Source organism: Globicephala melas, chromosome 14, assembly GCF_963455315.2.
Source record: "Globicephala melas chromosome 14, mGloMel1.2, whole genome shotgun sequence".
NCBI lineage: Eukaryota > Metazoa > Chordata > Mammalia > Artiodactyla > Delphinidae > Globicephala > Globicephala melas.
This window is the reverse complement of record NC_083327.1, coordinates 81,055,319-81,076,279: the sequence shown is the minus strand read 5'-3', so window position 1 is coordinate 81,076,279 and position 20,961 is coordinate 81,055,319. Positions and strand designations below refer to the sequence as shown.

General features: G+C 51.2%; 1 protein-coding gene across 1 annotated transcript in view; it reads right to left on the bottom strand.

Moving 5' to 3' along the window:
• Positions 1 to 18,584, bottom strand: part of LOC115851268 (solute carrier family 22 member 1) — a 32,862-nt gene extending 14,278 nt beyond the window's left edge. Inside the window, exons 1-6 of the mRNA XM_030853003.2 lie at positions 18,174 to 18,584; positions 13,251 to 13,354; positions 7,583 to 7,737; positions 5,074 to 5,242; positions 3,783 to 3,897; positions 3,439 to 3,545 (exon numbers count right to left, since the gene is read on the bottom strand). Of these exons, the coding sequence (XP_030708863.1) occupies positions 3,439 to 3,545; positions 3,783 to 3,897; positions 5,074 to 5,242; positions 7,583 to 7,737; positions 13,251 to 13,354; positions 18,174 to 18,584 (1,061 nt within the window). The remainder of the gene's footprint in view (positions 1 to 3,438; positions 3,546 to 3,782; positions 3,898 to 5,073; positions 5,243 to 7,582; positions 7,738 to 13,250; positions 13,355 to 18,173) is intronic.
• Between the last annotated feature and the right edge of the window lie 2,377 nt (positions 18,585 to 20,961).

Genomic DNA, 20,961 nt, shown 5'->3' with positions numbered 1-20,961 from the left:
GATATGAGAAGAGGGGGATCAAAATCAAGAAAGGGGCCCTTGAGGGGCCCTCGATGAGACCCTCCTTTCACAATTTATGGGAGGGTGTGACTTACAGGATAGGTTCCCGTTTTCGAGAAATGGCAAACAATGGTAGCTACTGTTTACCGCGCACCTGGGTGCTGGCCCTGCCCTGAGCACTGCATATGCCCTACCTCATCAGATGCTCCAATGGCCTCCAAGGGGACGGGCAGGAGAAGGCAGTGGTGAGTGAGCAGTTTCAGGAATCAGACTGCTGTATGAGCTGTGTGGTCTTAAGTAAGTTAACTAACCTCTCTGCGCCTCAATTCCTTCAGCTGTGAATTTGGGTTGTCTTGAGAATTCATTGAGGTAATGGACAAGACGTGCTCAGTATAGTTCCGGGCACAGAGTGGGCACTCAGTGAAGATGAGATTTTACTGCTGTCATTGTTGTCTCTCCAAGGGCAAGGACCCAGAACACACCAGGGTGGAGAAGTCGGCCAAGTCTTTCCAGCTCCACAGTGGTCCTCCCTCCACACATCACACCATCTTTAACAGGCACTATCCCCTTACTCTTTTTACCTCATTTCCCGCTGCACGACCCCTTCATCCATATTGGAGGAAAGAATAGCAGTGTCACAGAAAATGGCACACAGACCGATGGGGACCAGCACAGCCACTCCCACTCAGGGGGGAATTCAGAGAGTCCCATGTGTCACTTTTGGTCAAACTACATAATTTTGGAACGTTGAATGATTCTACCGGTACAGCTGTTCCTCACTATCCTTTGGGGATTGGTTCCAGGAGCCCCCGGGATACCAAGATCCAAGGATGCTTAAGACCCTTGTATAAATTGGCGTAGTATATGCATAGAACTTATGCACATCCTCCTGTATACTTGAAATCATCTCTAAATAACTTATTATACCTAATATAATGTAAATGCTATGTAAATAGTTGCTAGCATGCAGCAAATTCAAGTTTTGCTTTTGGGGACTCTCTGGAATTTTTTTCAGATATTTTTGATCTGCAGTTGGGTGAATGCCCAGAGGCAGAACCTGCAGATGTGGGGGGTCGACTGTATTCACACTGTGAGAAGAGATTTAGGTGGATAAGAAATTATTTTCTTATAGAAATGCCAATTGCCCATCAGCTCCAAAACTGAGATCACAGCATATGTTTCTCATTACTATACCCCCTGGTTTTATAAAGCTGCACCCAGAGAAGCATGGGATGCTTTTGTTTCTAGTCCTAAATTATTCCTGGTTGAACCAAAGGGTCAAGAATACAAGAGGACTTTCCTGGTGGTCCAGTGGTTAAGAATCCGGCTTCCAATGCAGAGGACGCAGGTTCGATCCCTGATCGGGGAACTGAGATCCCACCTGCTGCGGGGCAACTAAGCCCACGCGCCACAGCTACTGAGCCCACTTATCCTGCATGCTGTAACAAAGATCCTGTGTGCCACAACTAAGACCCGACGCAGCCAAATAAATAAATATTTTTTTAAATGTAAATTAAAAAAGAAAAAGAATACAAGAAGGAAGGCCCTGGCAGCAACTCAGTGAGTTAAGATGAGCCCGGTAGGGTCCTCCATGCTGGTTAGCTTAGCCGGTTAAATGGGAACGGTCACCTTTAACCCACAAAGAGACTGATTCAAGAGAAAGGAATGGAGAACCCTGAATTTTCTGTCCAAAAAGACCCCCCAAAACAAACAAAAAACTAGCAACAGTTAACAAATGTGCAGGGCTGCCGTCTCTTGGCAGGACCCGCGAATTGCATGCACACATTAAAACACACAGCAATTTGTAGTTGTCAGGCATAAGCCCTTTATACATATTATCTCATTAATTCTTCCAACAGGCCTGTGAGTAGGTCCTATCATTACATCCACTGGCTGATGAGGAAACTGAGTCACAGAGATCACGAAGCTGCCTGACAGTCACACAGCCAGGAAGTGATGGGCACCCCTCCCGAGATGCTGTGATGAATGGAGTGGATGGGGGGGCAGGGGGGAGGGGAGGGGACAGCAGGAGAAGGGGTCCAGGGGCCAGGGCGCGTGAGGCCTTGTAGGAAGGAATCTGGTTTTCTTCTCGGTGGACTAGGAAGCCGGTGAGGATGTGGACGAGGGGGTGACCCGGGCCGTGACCTTTGCCTGCTTTGTGAGCAGTTCCTGGGGGGACAGGAGTGGGGGCAGACCACCAGCGAGGAGGCTGCCCCAACAACACGGACGAGAGATCACGACACTCCCAGGGGGACCTGAGAGAGCAGGTGACGGGGAATGGCAGAGTCTCAGTATATTTGCAAGACAGAGCAGAATCTGCCCAAGGATTGCGTGGAGGAGCGTAAGACAGCAGAGGGGACAAAACCACCACCTTGACAGGAGTGCTTAGGGGATGGAAGTGGGCCGTGGAGTAACATAGGAGGGGAGCAAGCCCTCCTATCTGCAGCGTCCCGGGCCTCCACACCGAAGAGACATTGCTGAGTCGAATACTGAGCATCATGAGAAATGCACCAGGCACCCGGGGTGTTTGCAGAGGCCCATCACGTAGCGGGCACAGGACTCCTGGGCCTGCCCGGAGACACAGTGACCGGGGCTGCCGGGACAGGGTCAGGTTAACCTGGCATCTAAGGAAGCTGGGATGGACTCTGTGGAACAGTGGTCATTCATTCAACCTTCAGCAAGTAATTACTGAGGGTGCCAGGGGCTGCCCTCTTAGTTGGAACCCTGATTTCATGGAAGGGCACACAAGGGCAGGGCAGCAGAGCGACTCCAGTGGAAGGGAAGCCCAGGGTGCAGCTACTCAGCCCCGGCATTCGGGGAGTAACTGAACAACCTCCCTCGTGCTGAGGAGAAAGCCCTGATGTCGGGAGCTGACCCGGCGCCCCTTGAGGAAAGAGCGCGGAGACCCCGTCTCCAGGTAGCTACCTGGGAGGTGGATGCAGCCCTGGGGGTGTGCCGGGGGTACATGGGTGAATCTGGATGTGAGTTTCCTAATCGGGGGGTGAAAAAAAGCACTGATACTCTCATCGGGGTCTATAAAGGTCTTAGATGCGAGGAAGGGCTCTTCCTCCGTGAAAGCACCAAGAGCCACTGACATCTCATCCACCTTCTGACGCTATGTCAAGACTCGGCTACTCCCCAAAGACGAGACGTGTGGGATTTGAGGCAACCTTGAGAACCCTCCGTCCAGCTTACTGTTGACCTCTCCTATGTAAGAATTTCTTCTTACTAAAATGAGGCCCTTCCTCTACTATGCAATCCTCAAGGAAGAAATCAGGTGTCTTTTTAAGGGCTCTCTGACCACTAGAAACATCTGGAAATTCCTTTTCATGCTTCTCTTTTTCCACCTGAGTTGTTCCACTGTCTTTAACTTGTACCCGGGTATGCAGGTAAGCCCACCAGTTCCATCTGGGGACAGGCGTCGGAAAGGGCCCTTACCACAGGTACATCAGGATGAAGGTGTGCTTCCTCAGGTGCGGCGTGCGGAACAGGTCTACAAACGAGGGGCTCAGCTTTTCAGTGACATCCTCTTTGAGAGACAGCATCTAGGAAGGAGTCAGGGCGTCAGCTGCACCCAAGCTGCCGTGAGCAGGAAACGCCATCAGGGTCCCCTTTCCCGGCCCCCGCTCCAAGGTCGGTCCTCGCATGGCTGCCCGCCACACCCATCACCCCAAATGTCACCAGTGCCCTCTTGCCTCCCAAGGCAGCCCCACAGGCATGCTCTAAGTGATAAATGCAACCCAAAGTTCAGTGACGGGAGAAACCCGCTGCTGGGCTGTCACCTTGAGGTTGGCAGGGGGCAATTTCCCATTCTTCTGGGCTATGTGGTCCATTATCTTTACTGCTTGAGTGTTTCTCTTTTGTGATAACAGCCATCGGGGAGACTCGGGCACAAACCTGTGGACACACATCATCACTACGTCTCATTTTCCGCGGAGCTCATCTGATGTTAAGCCCCGATCAGGGGCTCACGATGGGACTGTGATTCCTCAAGCGTCTGGTGGACGAGCATCTGGGGCCACTGTGTGCTGGCCCAGAGCCCACACAGGAGCTCTGTGAGTCACTCGTGGTCTTAGTGCCACCTGCTAGGATTGACGGACCAGAAGAGAACCATCGCTTCCTATGTAGCCTTCATCCGGTGGGGCGGGGGTCCCATTCTCTCCTGGAAGCCAGCAGCCCTTCTCCCCACCCCAGGAAATCTCTCACACATAACACATGCTCCACATGCCCCACCCCTTGCGATACAGTCGCTGCCTCCTCGTAAGACAGGGGCTGTGGAACATGTCTCAAAATATTTCCAAAACAAAATAAACTATAGTCACTTTTTTTTTAGCATCAAGTACACCATGGTGTTTATTTTAAATGGGACAGGGATGTTATAAAGTCAAAGACTGGGAATCTCTGGTCATCTGAAAACACACAGGTATAGTCTCACCCAGCCCGGCCATCGGGACTCAGCCAGGGGGTCCCGTCACTGGAGGGCCCCTTGTTTCACACTGACAAGGAGGGAGCAGGCTCTTCCCGGACGGGAGTGTGCTTAGAGCCGCAGGTTTGAGAAACTGGGTGGACTCGATGCCTCCCACGGATAAGATCTGCCCTCAGCAAAACGGTGACGAAAGCTGCATGGACGCGATCGTTCTCTCCACAAACCTCTCTGCTACCACGCCCCCCCCCACCGACCCCCACTTCCCTCCCCCACAATAAAAACTCAGCTGTCTAGTTGCCCCTCCCTTCACCCTGCCAAGGGCTGACAGCTAATAAGATTAACAGCTCACTTGAACGGGTTTTGTTCCTAACGGTTTAATGTGCACACTCCCCAAAGATCCTTTCATCCCTTCATTCACTCGACAGACAGCAGATGCCTCCTTTGTGACTCGGCGCCCTTCTGTCTGACTCGTAGCATCCCAGCCTCTATCTTGGGGACGCGAGTTGAAAGAAGCTCTATTTGAGGGCAGCGCCCCCGGGGGAATGTGACAGAGCTCCCCAAACGGCACAGATGGCTGTAAGCCCCAGGCCTGCGGGTAGGGCCGCCCTGGCCGCCGGGAAGACGGGGTCCCCGCGAGGACACAGTACCAGTAGCACAGCGGGAGGAGGAAGGTGGGCAGAGACACGGCCAGCTGCAGCCAGCGCCAGTGAGGGACCGCGTAGGCCAGCCCGGAGAGCAGCACGAGCCCCACCGTGAACGCCACCTGGTAGAGGATCGCCACCGTTCTTCTGTAGCCCAAGCCCACGAATTCTGTGACTGAAACAGGAGAAGCGTCACTGGTGAGCTCCACCGAGGAGAGAAGCCAGGGCGGCGCGCCCCCGCCTCCTCCGTGCGCCTCCGGGGCTCCTTCCCCAAACGCCCTTCCGTCTCCTCCCCACGAGGCCCAGTCCTTTAGTCCCGGCTCTCCTGCAGCCGCCCCTTTTGGAAACCCCCCATCTGCCGTCTGGAGTTCTCCTTTTCACGCGGCAGGATTCAGTCTGCCGGGCTCTCTTCCCCGGAGCCTTCCTCCCATCGGCTCCAGGCCGAGCTGGACTATTTTCCACGACCCCCGGGAGCGCTCGTCAATTTCACGACGGTCTTTGCGTGCCCGCCAGGGACCTGGGCGTGTTGTGGGTGTTTGGATGTATCGTGAGCTCAGTCGGCAGAGTCCTGCCCTCCTAAGCCCGCATTCTCGTGAGAGATGGTGGACGACACACACAAGAGAGAAGTCACAGCCGGTCATAACGCGCTGCGCGCTGTGCGGAGAGAGAAGGTAGATGGCCCGAGGGGATTCAGGAGGGTCCAGGGTGGAGGGGGTGCAGATTTTCAGAGAGCAGTGGGGTGGAGCTCGTGCATGACATTTGAGCCAAGACCTGCAAGAGTTGAGGGAGTTTAGCCAAACACAGAAGGGCGAAGCGAGTTCCAGGCAGAGGAAACAGCAGCGCGGTGGCCCTGTGGACGAGGACCCCGTCAGTGGGGCAATGCGCCCTCCTGGGGGGCCTCACAGGCTTGCCCAGAACATTGGCTTCCACTGCGGGAAACGCAGAGCCGCCGCGGCACAGGGGTGACGCGATCCCACGTCTATTAAAGACTCGCTGTGCTGCTGCCTGTAGGTGCCACAGGGAGACCACCGTGGAGGTGAGGTGACGCTGGTGTCTGGGAGCCGTGCAGACAGCGGAGGAGTGAGATGATGGGGTTCCGGAGGGATTTTGAAAGTAAAGGGGACAGCAGGGCTGGGGAGGGGGCATAGGTGGGACAGACTGGGGGATGGGGGAGCACAGTCTCCTGGGTCCTGCCACGTTGAGGGGTCGGGGAGCAGAAGAGGAGTCAATACAGGGGACTGCGCAGGAGCAGCGTGCACAGGACCAGGGGATGTGTGGCCCACAGCAAGCAGGGACAGCCGCGGGAAGAACGAGGCCAGGGGTAGCTCTCGCTCCACCGCGGGTAAATGGGGTTCCCAGTGGGTCTCCCTTTCTCTCTAGCCTTTGAGCTCCTTGAGGGAGGACGGGGGCCTTATCCCTCTTGGCACCCCATCTCGCCCCCTGCCTGCCAAGTGGCAGCAGGTGCGCGTGCTGCAGGGAGGAGTCCCTCTAGGCTACACCTGGGGCACCTCGTCTACCTCACAGCCTTGTCATTCCCATGCGGAGGAGCCTGAGGCACGGAGAGGTTATGGAACTTGTCTGTAAGCCCACACAGCCGGTCCGTGTTGGGTGTAGCTTTGACCTCAAAATTAATCCTCTTCACCACGGGCCAAGTAGTGCACGTTCAGCATACAGGTGGCCGGGCTCTCACTAAATATGTGAACTCACTACACTTAGCCGGCGTGTTCATGGTTTCTCAAGGGAGGAATATGATTTTTCTTGGCTCTAGTGAACTGTTTCTCAGGATGCCAAGCCATAGGACTTCGTCTTCAGAGACGGCACGACATGGCAGAAATGTGGGTTATCCTCACTGCTGTCTGACGTGCCCAAAACCGGCTGAGGGAAGCACAGATGGTTCTTATACTACCTTCTTCTAAGGAAGTATTTTTCATTTTCTATTCTTACCCTTCAGAGAAAATTCGGAAAAAAAAATAGTATATAGAATTACATTGCTTTGCACTTCATTTTTTAAAATCATTATGTTTATCTCTTCTTTTATTTCCTCTATGTCTTCTCTCCTAACTGTTCAGTGTCCTTCAAACCAGTTGAGTTTGTTGTATTTACTTTGAAAGATGCTGGTTCTTTCCTATTTAAAATGTTAAAATACTCTCCCACCTGTCTCCCCTTCCTGCACACCCCCATCGTTGTAACCACATCACATGTGATCTTCTTTTCCCAAATGGATTAGTTGATAGGAAACACTGATTTATTAAAGTGGTTATATAAGTGTCTCTCAAACAGAAAGAAAGAGAGCGAGCAAGAGAGAGAGAGAAGGAGGCCATCCTGACAGCATGCCCAGCCCTAGTCACGCAGACAACGAATACAGCTGGAATGACCACCCTTTCTCTAGACCCTGCAAACATCCTCTTCCCCAAAAAAACCCACCTCCACATTCGGCTTCATCCCATTCTACCCCACCACCTGACTTCCGTGGCTCCTTAAAGTGTGTGGAAACCTCAGGCCAGCAGGTGCTTACTCAAGGTGTAACCAGCCGTCCAGCTGCCCTTGCTGACCAGCCCCTGCCCCAGGCGGAAGAGCAGCAGGGACGTGTAGTCTGGAGCAACGGCCGTCAGGACGCCCAAGATGGCGCTGATGAGGGTGGTGGCCAAGAGGCATACTTTACGGCCAAACCTTCAGAGGCAAAGAGACAGCGAGGTGAGGTGAGTATTGAGTGTTCACAGGGACAGCAAGTGTCTCTCGTGGGAGACAAGACAGTTTTTCTGAGGGACCATGCAGTCCGTTGATCACTGCCCCTCCTCAAAGCCTGACCTTGTCCATCCTCAGTGAACAGCGACCAGCGGCTCTTGCGGGGTTCATTAAGCCACACTGAAGAGGAATCCTGAGCGCTCTCAGCAGCATGGCATCGCAGCCAAGGATGAGTGGCCTCCCTCACTGACTCTCCTGCTTCTCAGACTCATCTCCTCTCGTTACCTTTGTATTTAACAGACTGTATTGTTATTAACAGGGTGCACCAGAAGCCAGGCTTTTCCCCCACATAGTTAGTCTTATCGATGGTCATACTAGTTTTTCTGGGAAAACCTTCAGTTCTAATAGTATAAATATTTTTTAATAAACTTATTTATTTTATTTTATTTATTTTTGTCTGCGTTGGGTCTTTGTTCCTGCGTGTGGGCTTTCTCTAGGTGCTGTGAGCGAGGGCTACTCTTTGTTGCAGTGTGTGGGCCTCACATTGCAGTGGCTTCTCTTGTTGTGGAGCACGGGCTCTAGAGCGCAGGCTCAGTAGTTGTGGCGCACAGGCTTAGTTGCTCCGCGGCATGTGGGATCTTCCCAGACCAGGGCTCAAACCCATGTCCCCTGTATTGGCAGGTGGATTCTTAATCACTGCACCACCAGGAAAGCCCCTAATAGGATAACTATTGAAAAGCGTTTTTCCCTTCCTTTTTCATGAATAAAATGGGCAAATTATTTGCTAAAACTTCATCCCATAATTGTGCTTTATTGATTCGATCTTTTAAATCTTATCCCACATTCTCTGGCAGTAAGGCAAGGAAGGAAGGGACCAACCTCTTATGTGGTTACATTGAACTTGCCCACACCCAGGATCTCTCCCCACCAGGCCCAGCAAGCCCTCTGCCTTTCCCTGTCATCCTCCTTCCTGGCTTCCAGCATGTCTACTTCATTTATCTACTCCATGTCTTCTTGCCTCAAACTTCTATATAGAGACACTTCTTGTCTGAAGCCCACATCTTCTTACCCAAGAATGTTCAGACATAATAGTACCAGCATCCGTTTTCTCCGGTGTCTCCTCCCAAAGGCAGCCTCACCCACTGCACTTGGGTCCAGCCCTTGACTGAGCCCCTTTGGTTCCTTGCTCTCTCCATGATATTGTTCTCATCTTCCTGGACCCTTCACCTCTCCACTTCCACATTTCCTTCACAGCCATCTTGTTTTAAAGAGTCATCTATGCAATGATCTAAAACCTATGGGATGCAGCAAAAACAGTTTTAAGAGGGAAGTTTATAGTGATACAAGCCTACCTCAGGAAACAAGAAAAATCTCAAATAAACAACCTAACCTTACACCTAAAGGAACTAGAAAAAGAAGAACAGATAAAACCCAAGTTAGTAGAAGGAAAGAAATTATAAAGATCAGAGCAGAAATAAGTGTAATAGAGACTAAGAAAACAATAGAAAAAGTCAATGAAACTAAGAGCAGGTTCTTTGAAAAGATAAACAAAATTGATAAATCTTTAGCCAGACTCATCAAGAAAAAGAGACAGAGGGCTCAAATTAATAAAATCAGAAATGAAAAAGAAGTTACAACTGACACCACAGAAATACAAAGGATCATAAGAGATTACTATGAATCATTATACACCAAAAAAATGAACAACCTGGAAGAAATGGATAAACTTCTAGAAATATACAATCTCTCAAGGCTGAATCAGGAAGAAATAGAAAATATGAACAGACCAATTACCCGTAATGAAATGGACTCAGTAATTTTTAAAAAAATTTCCCAACAAACAAAAACCCAGGACCAGACAGCTTCACAGGTGAATTCTACCAAACGTTTAAAGAAGAGTTAACACCTATCCTGTTCAAACTATTCCAGAAAATTGAAGAGAAAGGAATGCTTCCAAGCTCATTCTAAGAGGCCAGCATCATCCTGATACTGAAATCAGTCAAAGACACCACAAAAAGAGAAAATGACAGGCCGATACCACTGATGAACATAGATGCAAAAGTTTTCAAAAAAATATTAGTAAACCAAATACAACAATACATTAAAAAAAATCATACACCATGATCAAGCAGGATTTATCTCAAGGATACAAGGATGGTTCTATATCTGCAAATCAATCAATGTGATACACCACGTTAACAAATTGAAGAATAAAAACCATACGATCATCTCAATAGTTACAGAAAAGGCTTTTGACAAAATTCAACCTCCATTTATAATGGAGAACTCTCCAGAAAGTAAGCATAGAGGGAACATACCTCAACATAATAAAGGCCATATATGACAAACACACAGCCAACATCATACTCAGTGGTGAAAAGCTGAAAGAAATTCCTCTAAGATCAGGAACAAGACAAGGATATCTACTCTCACCATTTTTACTCAACATGATATTGGAAGTCCTAGCCACAGCAATCAGACAAAAAAAGAAAGAAAGAAAAGAGAAAGAAAGAAAGAAAGAAAGAAAGAAAGAAAGAAAGAAAGAAAGAAAGAAAGAAAGAAAGAAAGAAAGAAAGAAAGAAAGAAAGAAAAGAAAGAAGAAAGGAATCCAACAGAAGAAGTAAAACAGTCACTGCAGAAGACATACTATATGTAGAAAATACTAAAGATGCCACCAAAAAAACTATTAGAACTAATCAATGAATTCAGCAGTTACAGGCTACAAAATTAATTTACAGAAATCTGTTGCATTTTTATACAGTAATGACAAACTATCAGAAAGAGAAATTAAGGAAACAATCCCATTTACAATTGCATCAAAAATAAAATAAAATACCTAGGAATAAATCTAACCAAGGAAGTAAAAGATGTGTACTCAGAAAACTATAAGACATTGATGAAAACATTGAAGACAATACAAAAAAATGGAAAGATATACTATGCTCATGGATTGGAAGAATTAATATTGTTAAAATGACTATACTTCATTCAAGGCAATCTACAGATTCAATACAATGTATTGAATTCAATACAATACAATACCATAGAATACCAATGACATTTTTCATGTAAGTAGAACAAATAATTCTAAAATTTGTATGGAAACACAAAAGACTCCAAATAGCCAAAACCATCTTGAGAAAGAAGAACAAAGCTGGAGGTATCAGGCTCCCTGATTTCAAAATATACTACAAAGCCACTGTAATCAAAACACTATGGTACTGGCACAAAAACAGGCACATAGATCAGTGGAACAGAATAGAGAGCCCAGAAAAAAGCCCACACTTATATGTCAATTAATCTATGAAAAAGGGGACAAGAATATACAATAAGAAAAAGACAGCCTCCTCAATAACTGATGGTGGGAAAACTGGAGAGCTACATGCAAAAGAATCAAACTAGACTACTTTCTCACACTATATACAAAAATAAACTCAAAATGAATTAATGACTTAAATGTAAGACCTGAAACTACAAAACTCCTGGAAGCAAACATAGGCAGTAGGCTCTTTGACATCAGTCTTAGCAATATTTTTTGGATATGTCTCCTCAGGCAAGGAAAACAAAAGCAAAAACAAACAAATGGTACTCCATCAAACTAAAAAGCTTTTGCACAGCAAAAGAAACTATCAACAAAATGAAAAGGCTGTCTACAGAATGGAAGAAGATATTTGCAAACAATATATCTGATAAGTGGTTAATATCCAAAATATATAAAGAGCTCATACAACTCAATATCAAAAAAACAAACAACCAGATTTTAAAATGGTCAGAGGATCTGAATAGACATTGTTCCAATGAAGACATACAGATGGCCAACAAACACATGAAGAGATGCTCAACATCACTAATCATCAGGGAAATGCAAATCAAAACTACAAGATATCACCTCACACCTATCAGAATGGCTATTATCAAAAAGACAATAAATAACAAGTGTTGACAAGGATGTGGAGAAAAGGGAACCTTAGTACACTGTTGGTGGGAATGTACATTGATGCAGCCACTATGGAAAACAGTGTGGAGTTTCTTCCAAAAATTTAAAATGGAACTACCATACAATCCAACAGTTCCACATCTGGGTATTTTTCCAAAGAAAATAAAAACACTAATTCAAAAAGATATCTGCACCTCTATGTTTATGGCAGCATTATTTACAATAGCCAATATATGGAAGCAACCTAAATGTCCATCAATGGATGAATGAATAAAGATTTGGTGTGTGTGTGTGTGTGTATGTATATACATATATATATATATATATAAAATAATGCAATATTACTCAACCATAGAAAAGAATAAATTTGTGACAACATAGATGGACGTAGAGGGTATTATGTTAAGTGAAAGTAGTCAGACAGAGAAAGACATATACCATGTGATCTCACCCATATGTGGAATTTAAGAAACAAAACAAATATATATTTTTTAAACTCATACATGAAAATTATCTACTCCTGAAAATAAATAAATAAATGCTAAAAATATTCTAATCTATTGTGACTGAAAAATTCACTCCAACTTCTTCCCACATGTAAAGATGAAATTAAGGAAACACGGGGTGCTTTAAGGAAATACGGGGTGGGGGGGTGTGTGGGGAAGAGTCGTCCACACACAAAAATCCACTCTCTCATCTCTCACTTACCTTCAACCTTCCACTGACACTGCCATTGCCCACCAACTCCTACATGTGGCTCTTCTCTCCATATGCCCTCTCCTCGCTTATCTCAGACATGGTTTATAGCTTTAAATACCAATTGCCGGTGACAAATCCCAAGTATTTAACTCTAGCCCAAACCTCATAATCCAGCTGCCTACTTGGCAGCTCTTCTCTGTCTCACAGGCTACCCTGAACACATCTCCAATCTTACCACTTCCAAGACAGAGCTCTTTTTTTTTTTTTTTTTTTTTTTTTTGCGGTACGCGGGCCTCTCACTGTCGCGGCCTCTCCCGTTGCGGAGCACAGGCTCCGGACGCGCAGGCTCAGCGGCCATGGCTCACGGGCCCAGCCGCTCCGCGGCATGTGGGATCTTCCCAGACCGGGGCACGAACCCGTGTCCCCTGCATCGGCAGGCGGACTCTCAACCACTGCGCCACCAGGGAAGCCCCAAGACAGAACTCTTGCTTGCTCCCACCCGCTTCACCCCAAAAAGCAGCAACCGAGGCTGTCCCTAACCTGTTCTGTCCCATCTCAAAAAATGGCCCTGCCCGCCTCCACCCATCTGCTAGAAGCATAAACAGTGGCTTTGTCCCCCTTCCTCTCAGCCCCACACCCCAGCTATACACACTCTGCGTGCAGTTTCAACCTCTGAAACCCATCCTAAATCCCCACCTGCCTCCGTCCTGCTGCCCCACAAAGTCCAAAGCACTCGCTGTCATGTCTTGTCTCCCTCAACTTCTGCAAAGATTCCCACTGGCCACGTTATCCCGCCATTGGCCCCTAAAGTCCATTCTCTCCATGGTGTTGGTGCTGTTTAGTCGGATCGGCCTTTACGTACCTGTCTGCAATGTAGCCGGCGCCCAGAGAGCCCAGGAAGAAGCCCACATTCACACAGGACTGAAAGAGGTCCACCTTCCAAGAGTCATCGCACACCAGGTTAAACTGCGGGTCACACCGCGGTCGGAGGGGCCGAAAACACAAGACCGTTTGTGAGTCAAACTACACCTTCCATCCTCCCTCCGGACAATGTAAACGTACAACACAAAATGTGGGATCCCCCAGGTGCTTCACACCTTTTTCTCTTTACCACATTTTCATAAGACAAATTCAAGGTTTCTGGTGAATCTCAGTCAATGTCATTATATGCCTAATATATTTATCGTGGCTTTACCCTCAATATACACTAAAGAGGCTGTTGTCAAGTGCCGCTGACAGCTATCAAAAGACAGCATGGCCAAAAGGGAAGGTTTCTAAAGGAAATACAGCAAAGTAATTATCCAAAGACATAAATGTGGTAAAATAAATGTTTTCCAGAGTTGGTCAAGGCCCTTAATTAAGTACATATTAATTATATGTTTAATTATGTAAATTCTACCCATAATTATGTAAATTGGTCATGACTGATGGAGCTGTGAGTGTCAACACGAGAATCGCTGAGCAAAGACACACAGGCCCGGCGGCGGGAGCTTCTAGGGAGCAGCCTGTGTGCTGCACAGTGTGCAGGGAGTGGGGTGAGGGGGACCCAGGGGTGGCAGGAGACTCAGAGGCAGGGATTGAGGGGGAAAGACCTAGGCAGAGGCAGGAGCGGGTTCCCTGGGGAAGGACACTGGTGTGTGCGGGGTTCCCTCCATGCCTGGCACACGCGTGGTGATGCCCACACGCCTGGGCAAGCTGGGAGGCCCGAATGCGGGAGCATCACCGCTTAGAGCTCAGCGGTGCAGAAAGCAGGACGGCGCCCCAGGGACGCGAGAGGGGCTGCGGGGTAGCAGCCGGGGCCCTCGCCTCCCCATTCCTGGCACAGCACCAGCTGGGTGGTGTCCAGGGACACTTTGGAGTCCTGGTTCCGCCCCACCAGGCGACACTGTGGGGTGTGATGCAGGGAGATCACTTAGCAACTTTGGGCCTTAGTCTCCCAGTTTCCCAGTCTGATAGGTGTGTGGTGCCCGTCCTGTCGCCGTCACAGAGCTAGTGCAGGCACTGCAGGGACAGATCATGTGCACATGGTTTGGTAGATAGTAAACCATTTAACTTTCTCAGTGGAGGCTTTGTACCCACCACCTTTAAAGATCTGAAGTCGCCTACACGAGCCATGCCCTTTTCCGGGTCCCGGGGCTCCGTCATGAGCACTGTTAAAAAAACACAGGTAAAACTCCTTGCTACCACTGGACTTTCAGAAACTAATACTGAGCTCGCGCTACCATCGGTCTCATGCCCAGAGCCCGCTGTCTGCTCGCAAGAGTAGCTCAGATCTGAGAGACAGGATGAGATACCAGTAGCTCCCGTTCTCTGCCGGTCCAGGTGTTTATTCCCTTTAAAATTCAGCTGAAAACGCCCTCGCCAGGAAGCTCCTCCTGCAGATCTTTGGCTTTCCTGCCACCTGGTCCCTGTCAGCAGAATGCGGGGGAGGCCACTCCTGGGTGTTATCTAGCTGTCCCAGGCCTGCACCTGCAGCTGCCTCTTTGCAGCCTCCGCCCACTCCGCCCAAGACGACTTTCGGTGCATTCTAGATTTCACCAAAGCCGCAGGCCACCGGTTTTTTTGCCCTGGGTTTGTTCTACTCTTTGCAGTCAGCATCTTTGTAAGATGTCCCTGCCACCCCTCCTGAAATGCCCTGGGTACCATCCTTCCCCGGGGGCGTGCAGAAGCCAGAGTGTTCACGGAGCTCAAGGAAGGGGCACCCGGCCTTCCCTGCTAACCCCGCCTTCCCTGAGGACTCTGCCCCCAGCTGCGCTGAGGGTCTCGGTCTGGAGGCATCTGCAAGGCTCGTGAGCCTGCCTGGCCCTGTGCTCCCAAACCCTGCCACTGCCCCCAGACACTTCTGTGCCACCAGGAAGACAAGCCTGGCCCCTGGGGAAAGCCTGGGGCTGCACAGGGGGAGTACAGGATGGGGTGTTCTAGGCCGGGTCACTGTCCCTGCTGGAATTTCACTGGGACCAGGAAGTGTGGTGGGAATACAACCTATAGAGCAGCATGGTATCCACCAAGCTCGCCCGAGCACAGAATCGCCCAGCGTCCTCGTTAGAATACAGGTTCCCGTGGACTCTGTCTCAGCAGATATGGGTCAGAATCCAGGTGATCCCTGGGATCAGGCAAGGTTGGAAACAGCACATTCCTGCCCCAGATGGACCCTGACCTCCGTCCCCAGGACGAGGGGGGTAGCGGAGCCGGGTATTCAAACAGGTCGCCTCATCGTCCTCCCTTAAGCCGGTTCCAATGTCCAAGGCAAGGCCAAGTTAAAGATTATTTCTGCAGAAATGAACAACAAAGGTGAATTCTCTCCAAATTAAGCTTCAGCTTTGGATGAGAAGGGGGGCAAAAGGGGTTTTGAGGCAGTGGGAAGGGAGAGTTAGAGGGAAGCCCACTCCTTCCAGGAGAAATTGTGCTCCCGCTGCTGACCTCAAGGCCCGCGCTCTCATGGCCTTTCATCGCCTCCAGCCGGGTCCCACCGGCCCTCACACTCCGCAGGTCCCCAGATGAGCTCTACCCTACAGCCCCTCAGCTCGCCCTCCCAGGCCTCCCCAACGCTGGATCGTAGGGCAACTGGAAGCCCACGGTTGGCCAATCGTTTCTGTGTCCCCTCCTCTCCAAGTCCACGGCCCCGCTCAGGCCACCACCTGGCCAGGCTCCCACACCTGCACAGACTGCCGCTGCCCTGTGTTCTAGCCTCAGTTTTCAGGAGCTCGGTTCCCCTTCCTTCCCAGCCAGAGCCCTCTGGCAAATTGGCCCCCAGCCCCTGCCGGGCCTGTGTCTCTTAAATCGGTTCTTCTTTTCATTCCTGTGACAACCATGTTGGTTGACAGTCCCGCCGGGACTCATGTCTCAGCCTCCTCAGGCTCTCCCCGCCTGACGAAGCCCCCAGCCCCACACCCACCAGCGCCTGGACCATCCCCAAGGTCCAGCGAGGACAGTCTTTGTCCTCTGCCTGACCGGCGAGCTCCCTTGTTTGGCACAAAGGCAGGGTGGCCAGATTTAGAGGAAAAAAAAAAAAAACATGGTGCCCTGTTGAATTGGAATTTCAGATGAACAACTCTTGTTTTAGTATAAGGATGCCCCCTGCAGTATTTGCATTCTCAGCCTCGGTTGTGTTCCCAGGTATTGCACAACAATTGTAGCAAATGTTGTACAATACCTGGGACTTAATTATCCTGAAAAAGTGTTCGCTGTTGACCTGAAATTCAAATTTAACGGGCGTCCTGTATTTCATCTGGTGACCTGCGTAAGGACTCAGTGCTCTGGCCTGAAGGTGAGCTGGTACCACCATTCTCCCCTGGGACTCCTCTACTGGACCCTGGATTCCAATCAATTTAACAGCTCATTGCTGTCCGAATGTAGCACCGGCTCCCTCTCCCCTGAGCTTTGGCTCACGCTTCCCCGCCCACTCTGTTCCCCCTCCTTGCTGCTCAAAATACCACCCGAGGCTCCATTCAAATGCTACCTCCTAAGGACCTACTGTCTAGCACAGGGAACTATACTCAATATTTTGTAATAACCTTAAAGGAAAAAGAATCTGAAAAAAAATAGATATGTAGGTATGTATACCTGAATCACTTTGCTGTACACCTGAAACTAACACAACATTGTACATTAACTATACTTCAATTTTTTAAAAAATGCCACCTCCTCCTGGAAGACCCCCATGATCAGCTCAGTAGCTAAGATCCCCATCCTTAGAGCCCACTGGCCCCTCCGCATCTCCCACACATGGTCTGGGATGCCGGTCTTATTCTCACCACTGCCATCTGTCCCTCACTCCCTGGAGACTGCAAATTCCTTAAACCTCATAGGTTTCTTCTCTGTCTCCCTCCTGGCATCACACCCAGTGCCCGAACAGAGGAAAAGCTCGGAATACGTTTACTGAATGAACAGATGGAGGACTGAGTGGATGAATTCTTGCATCTGACCCTTTCCAAGCAGAGTATACTGCAGACACAGAGAACAATACTTCCCCGTCCTGGTCTGTTTCTAGATTCCCAGTACCCACGCTTGTCACGGTACAACGCTTCCCAAAGGGTCTGTGAAGGAAAAAAAGCCTGGTGCCTTTTTACTAAAATATTCACAAAGAAAACGCTCAGATAACTCATTAAACTGTGCAGGCAAAGCCTTTGCCGCCATCTCCCTCCCCCGTGGGCCGTCCGTGGGACACCCAGCGTAGCTCGGCTTGTCTGGTCAACACCTTCATGCTGACCCCTGTGAGGGCAGGGCATTGTCATCGCTGGTTTACTGATGAGGAAACTAAGGCTCAGAGAGGTTGAGTAACCTACTCAGTTTCGCTCAGCCAATCCGGGGCAAGGCTGGGATTCTGTCTGACTGCAGGGCAGCTTCCACCCAGCTAGGAGGCCAGTGTCTAGCTGTCACGTGTCCATGGCTCTTGAATGCAGCGGGGCGGGGGGGGGGGCGCTTCACAATTCTAATAGTGGGGAAGCTAGACCCCAGGTGAATTCCGCAGGCCTGCCGAGGAGCCAGCGGGGCAGAGAGAAGAGGAGCCCCGGTCTCCCCAGAGACCCGCGCTCAAACAACCCAGCTCGGCCCGGCTCTCGATGGTCTCTCCTCAGTTTCTTCCTTTAACACCCAGAGTCTGTGCAGGATTAAACAAGGGAAGAATCCCGAGTGCCCAGTCTGGAGCCTGCTGATGCTACAGTTCAGGGAACACAGCCCCGCTCCCTCTTTCCTGCCGTGAAGCTGAACCTTGTAGTCTTCGTCATCTATTTCCTCCCTGGCCCTGAAACCCACAGGCTCGGCCCAGCGCAGGGCCTGCGCGTACCTCGGTCACGATGGAGGAGCCGGGCGTGTCGTACACCCAGCCGTGCCGACAGGGGCCCAGAGGCAGGAGGCTGCTGTTGGCGGCCAGGCCGGCCAGCGGGTCCACGCAGCCGAGGGCGCTCTGGTTCCAGTCCACCTCATAGCGGCGGCACTGGTGGGGGAAGGCCTGGCCCTCGGGCCCGGGGCCCGGCACCGTGTAGTTGAGCTCCTCGGCCAGGCTCCAGCCGCATCGACGGCTCAGCTCGGGCACCCCGGGGCTCCGGCAGCGGTGGTCCGGGGTGAAGGCCAGGAAGACGATGCCCACGTAGATGGGGGCGAAGGCGGCAGAGAGCAGGCATAGCGTCAGAAAGGCTTGCTTCTGGAACCAGCCAAACTCCCCGACCTGCTCCAGAGCGTCGTCCACGGTGAGCATGGCTGAAGCACCACCCTCATAGCTCTGACCAGACCTCTTCGGCCGCAGGGCCCAGGGTCAGGGTCTCATGTGGGTTTCTGTGCAGTGGGCTGGTCTGAAATCAACTTGCTGTCTAAGCGTAACAGCCCTGGAGGCCAACCAACTGGAAATAATCTTTCACCCTGCGGTACAGGTTTCAGGCAAGGGCAGGAGGATGACGGGCCAAATTGTTTGCTGGGCCAGGGAGTCCCCTGGGCTGAGGGCCTAATTCTGTCGAGTTGGAGTTCACAGAGCAAGAGCAGTGAGCAAGGGCGCCGCGAGCCTCCCCGCACTCTCTTCCAAAGGGATTACCTACTTTAAAACTCTTTATCACCGAGATAAACCAAAGACAGCAGCTGGCCACCGGGCACAGCTACAGGACCTACTACTTGTGATTGGCATCTGATGCAGGGTGGAGTGAGGGTCTGGCTGGGGTGATGGGAGAGCCAAGCCCTCCAGACAGACTCGTCTCCCTACCTCCTTGTCCCAGCGTAGGACGACCGTGTTCTCTGGGACCCACGTGGGACTTCACCCAGCTTCACTGCGTCCCCAGGCAGGCTCCCGGCTGCTGGACTCCACCCTGAATCCCCAGGAAAGAGGGTCAACGGGGCCGTCTGGGCACAGACCTCCATGGCCCCGGCCAGAGGTGCTGATAGAAGACCTCAAAGAGCCCCAGGCAGAAAACACCTCCCCCTCCCCCCAGCTCAGCCCGGACCTTCAGGCCAGGTCCCTCCCTGTGCACACAGGAGGGACAGATAACAGATGCAGGGGCTGCCCGTGCACCGTCTCGTTCCTGGGACTCCCGCCTCTTCACTCCGTGGACAATGGGAGCTGGTCACCAGCTGGCCTGGTAATACAGCCTGCCTCAGGGAGCTGCAGCTCTGCAAACCACCCCCTCACCTGGACTGAGCGCTCACTGCTGGGGAGGGAAGGAAGAGTGCTGGGGGCAAACCTCCCCAAGGCAGGGCCTCGGCACGCCCAGGCCAGGTGCTGAGTTAGATAATAGAAACTATATCTTGGTCTCCCCCCACCCGCCCTGTTCCTGGCACGGGGCCCCTGAAACCCTTGACATTTCCTAGCCATAGGAGTGTCTTCCGCTCAGCGAGGTGGCCCCAGGTGTGCTCCTGGATGGCTCCTGGCCACAGGAAAGACCAAGCCGTGGTTAGAGACTTGGAACTTCCAGCCCTGCCCCCATTCTCTTGAGCGGGGAGAAGGGCTGAAACTGGGGTTTGTGCTGACGACATGAGAAGTGTCCATTAGAATCTCAGTAACCAGGGTTCGGAGCGAACACACCCACACACCCCAGCCCCACGGGGACAGCAACTCCTGCACTGGGAGCCTCCCCGACCTCTCCTGTGTATCTCCTCTTGCAGCTGTCCTCCGATCCTTCACCACATCCTCTAATAAACTGGTGACCAAATCCATGTTTCCCTGTCTTCTCTGAGCCGCTCTAGCAAATCACTTGAATCCAAAGGGGGAAGAGGTCATGGGACCCTGATTTACGGCTAAGTCGGACAGACGTGTGGGTAACCTGGGCACCTAACAGTGATTGGCATCTGAGGTGCAGGGGCAGTGTCATGGGTCCGAGCCCTTAACCTGCAGGGTTTGACGCTCTCTCCAGGTAGATGGCGTCAGAATTGGGCTACACTGTGGGACACTCAGCTGGTATTGCAGAGAAGTGCTTGGCGTGGGGCAAACACCCCACATTTGGTGACCAAAAGTGAAGTGTCCTGTGTGAGGAGTGAAGGGGACTCCCTGGAGAAGGGAGAGCTGGGTTCTCCCTGCACTGGAGGAAGTGACTGGGTTTTTCTAACACAGCCAGCCCCAAATGCACGGGCTCCCCTGACACGAGTCCTTGGCTTGGGAAGCAGCCAGGGTGCGATCCTGCCCCCAACACAACCTGGGGAGGAAGCAGGACCCTCCCTGCCCCCGCCTCCCTGGCCAGGCCGACACCACTGCCCACTTTTCTCCGGGGAGAGAGCGCCCTCCGGCTCTCCGTGGCCTGGGAGCTCTGTTTTCCTCTTGGACCGGAGAACAGGGAGGCCCTCCCCTTGCCCTGCATCACTCCCTCCCCCGGTCTCCCAGCCCCTGGTCCAGGCTCACATCGGGGTGGCCGGGTCCTCCTGGGCTCAGATCGCAGAGGGCAGAAGCGACAAGGCCCGTGGGTAAGTGCCAGCTGGGAAAGGCCGGCGCCGCCGTCCTCACTGGCCCCTCGGGTGACGGCCAGGCTCCTCGCTGATCTTGATATTTACGTGATCTTGCGAGAACCCTCGAGTTACCCACGTGTTAGAGACAAGAAACCAAGGCCGCAGAGGTCAGTCCCTTGTCCACTGTCACGCTGCTGGCTCGAAAGCCCCAG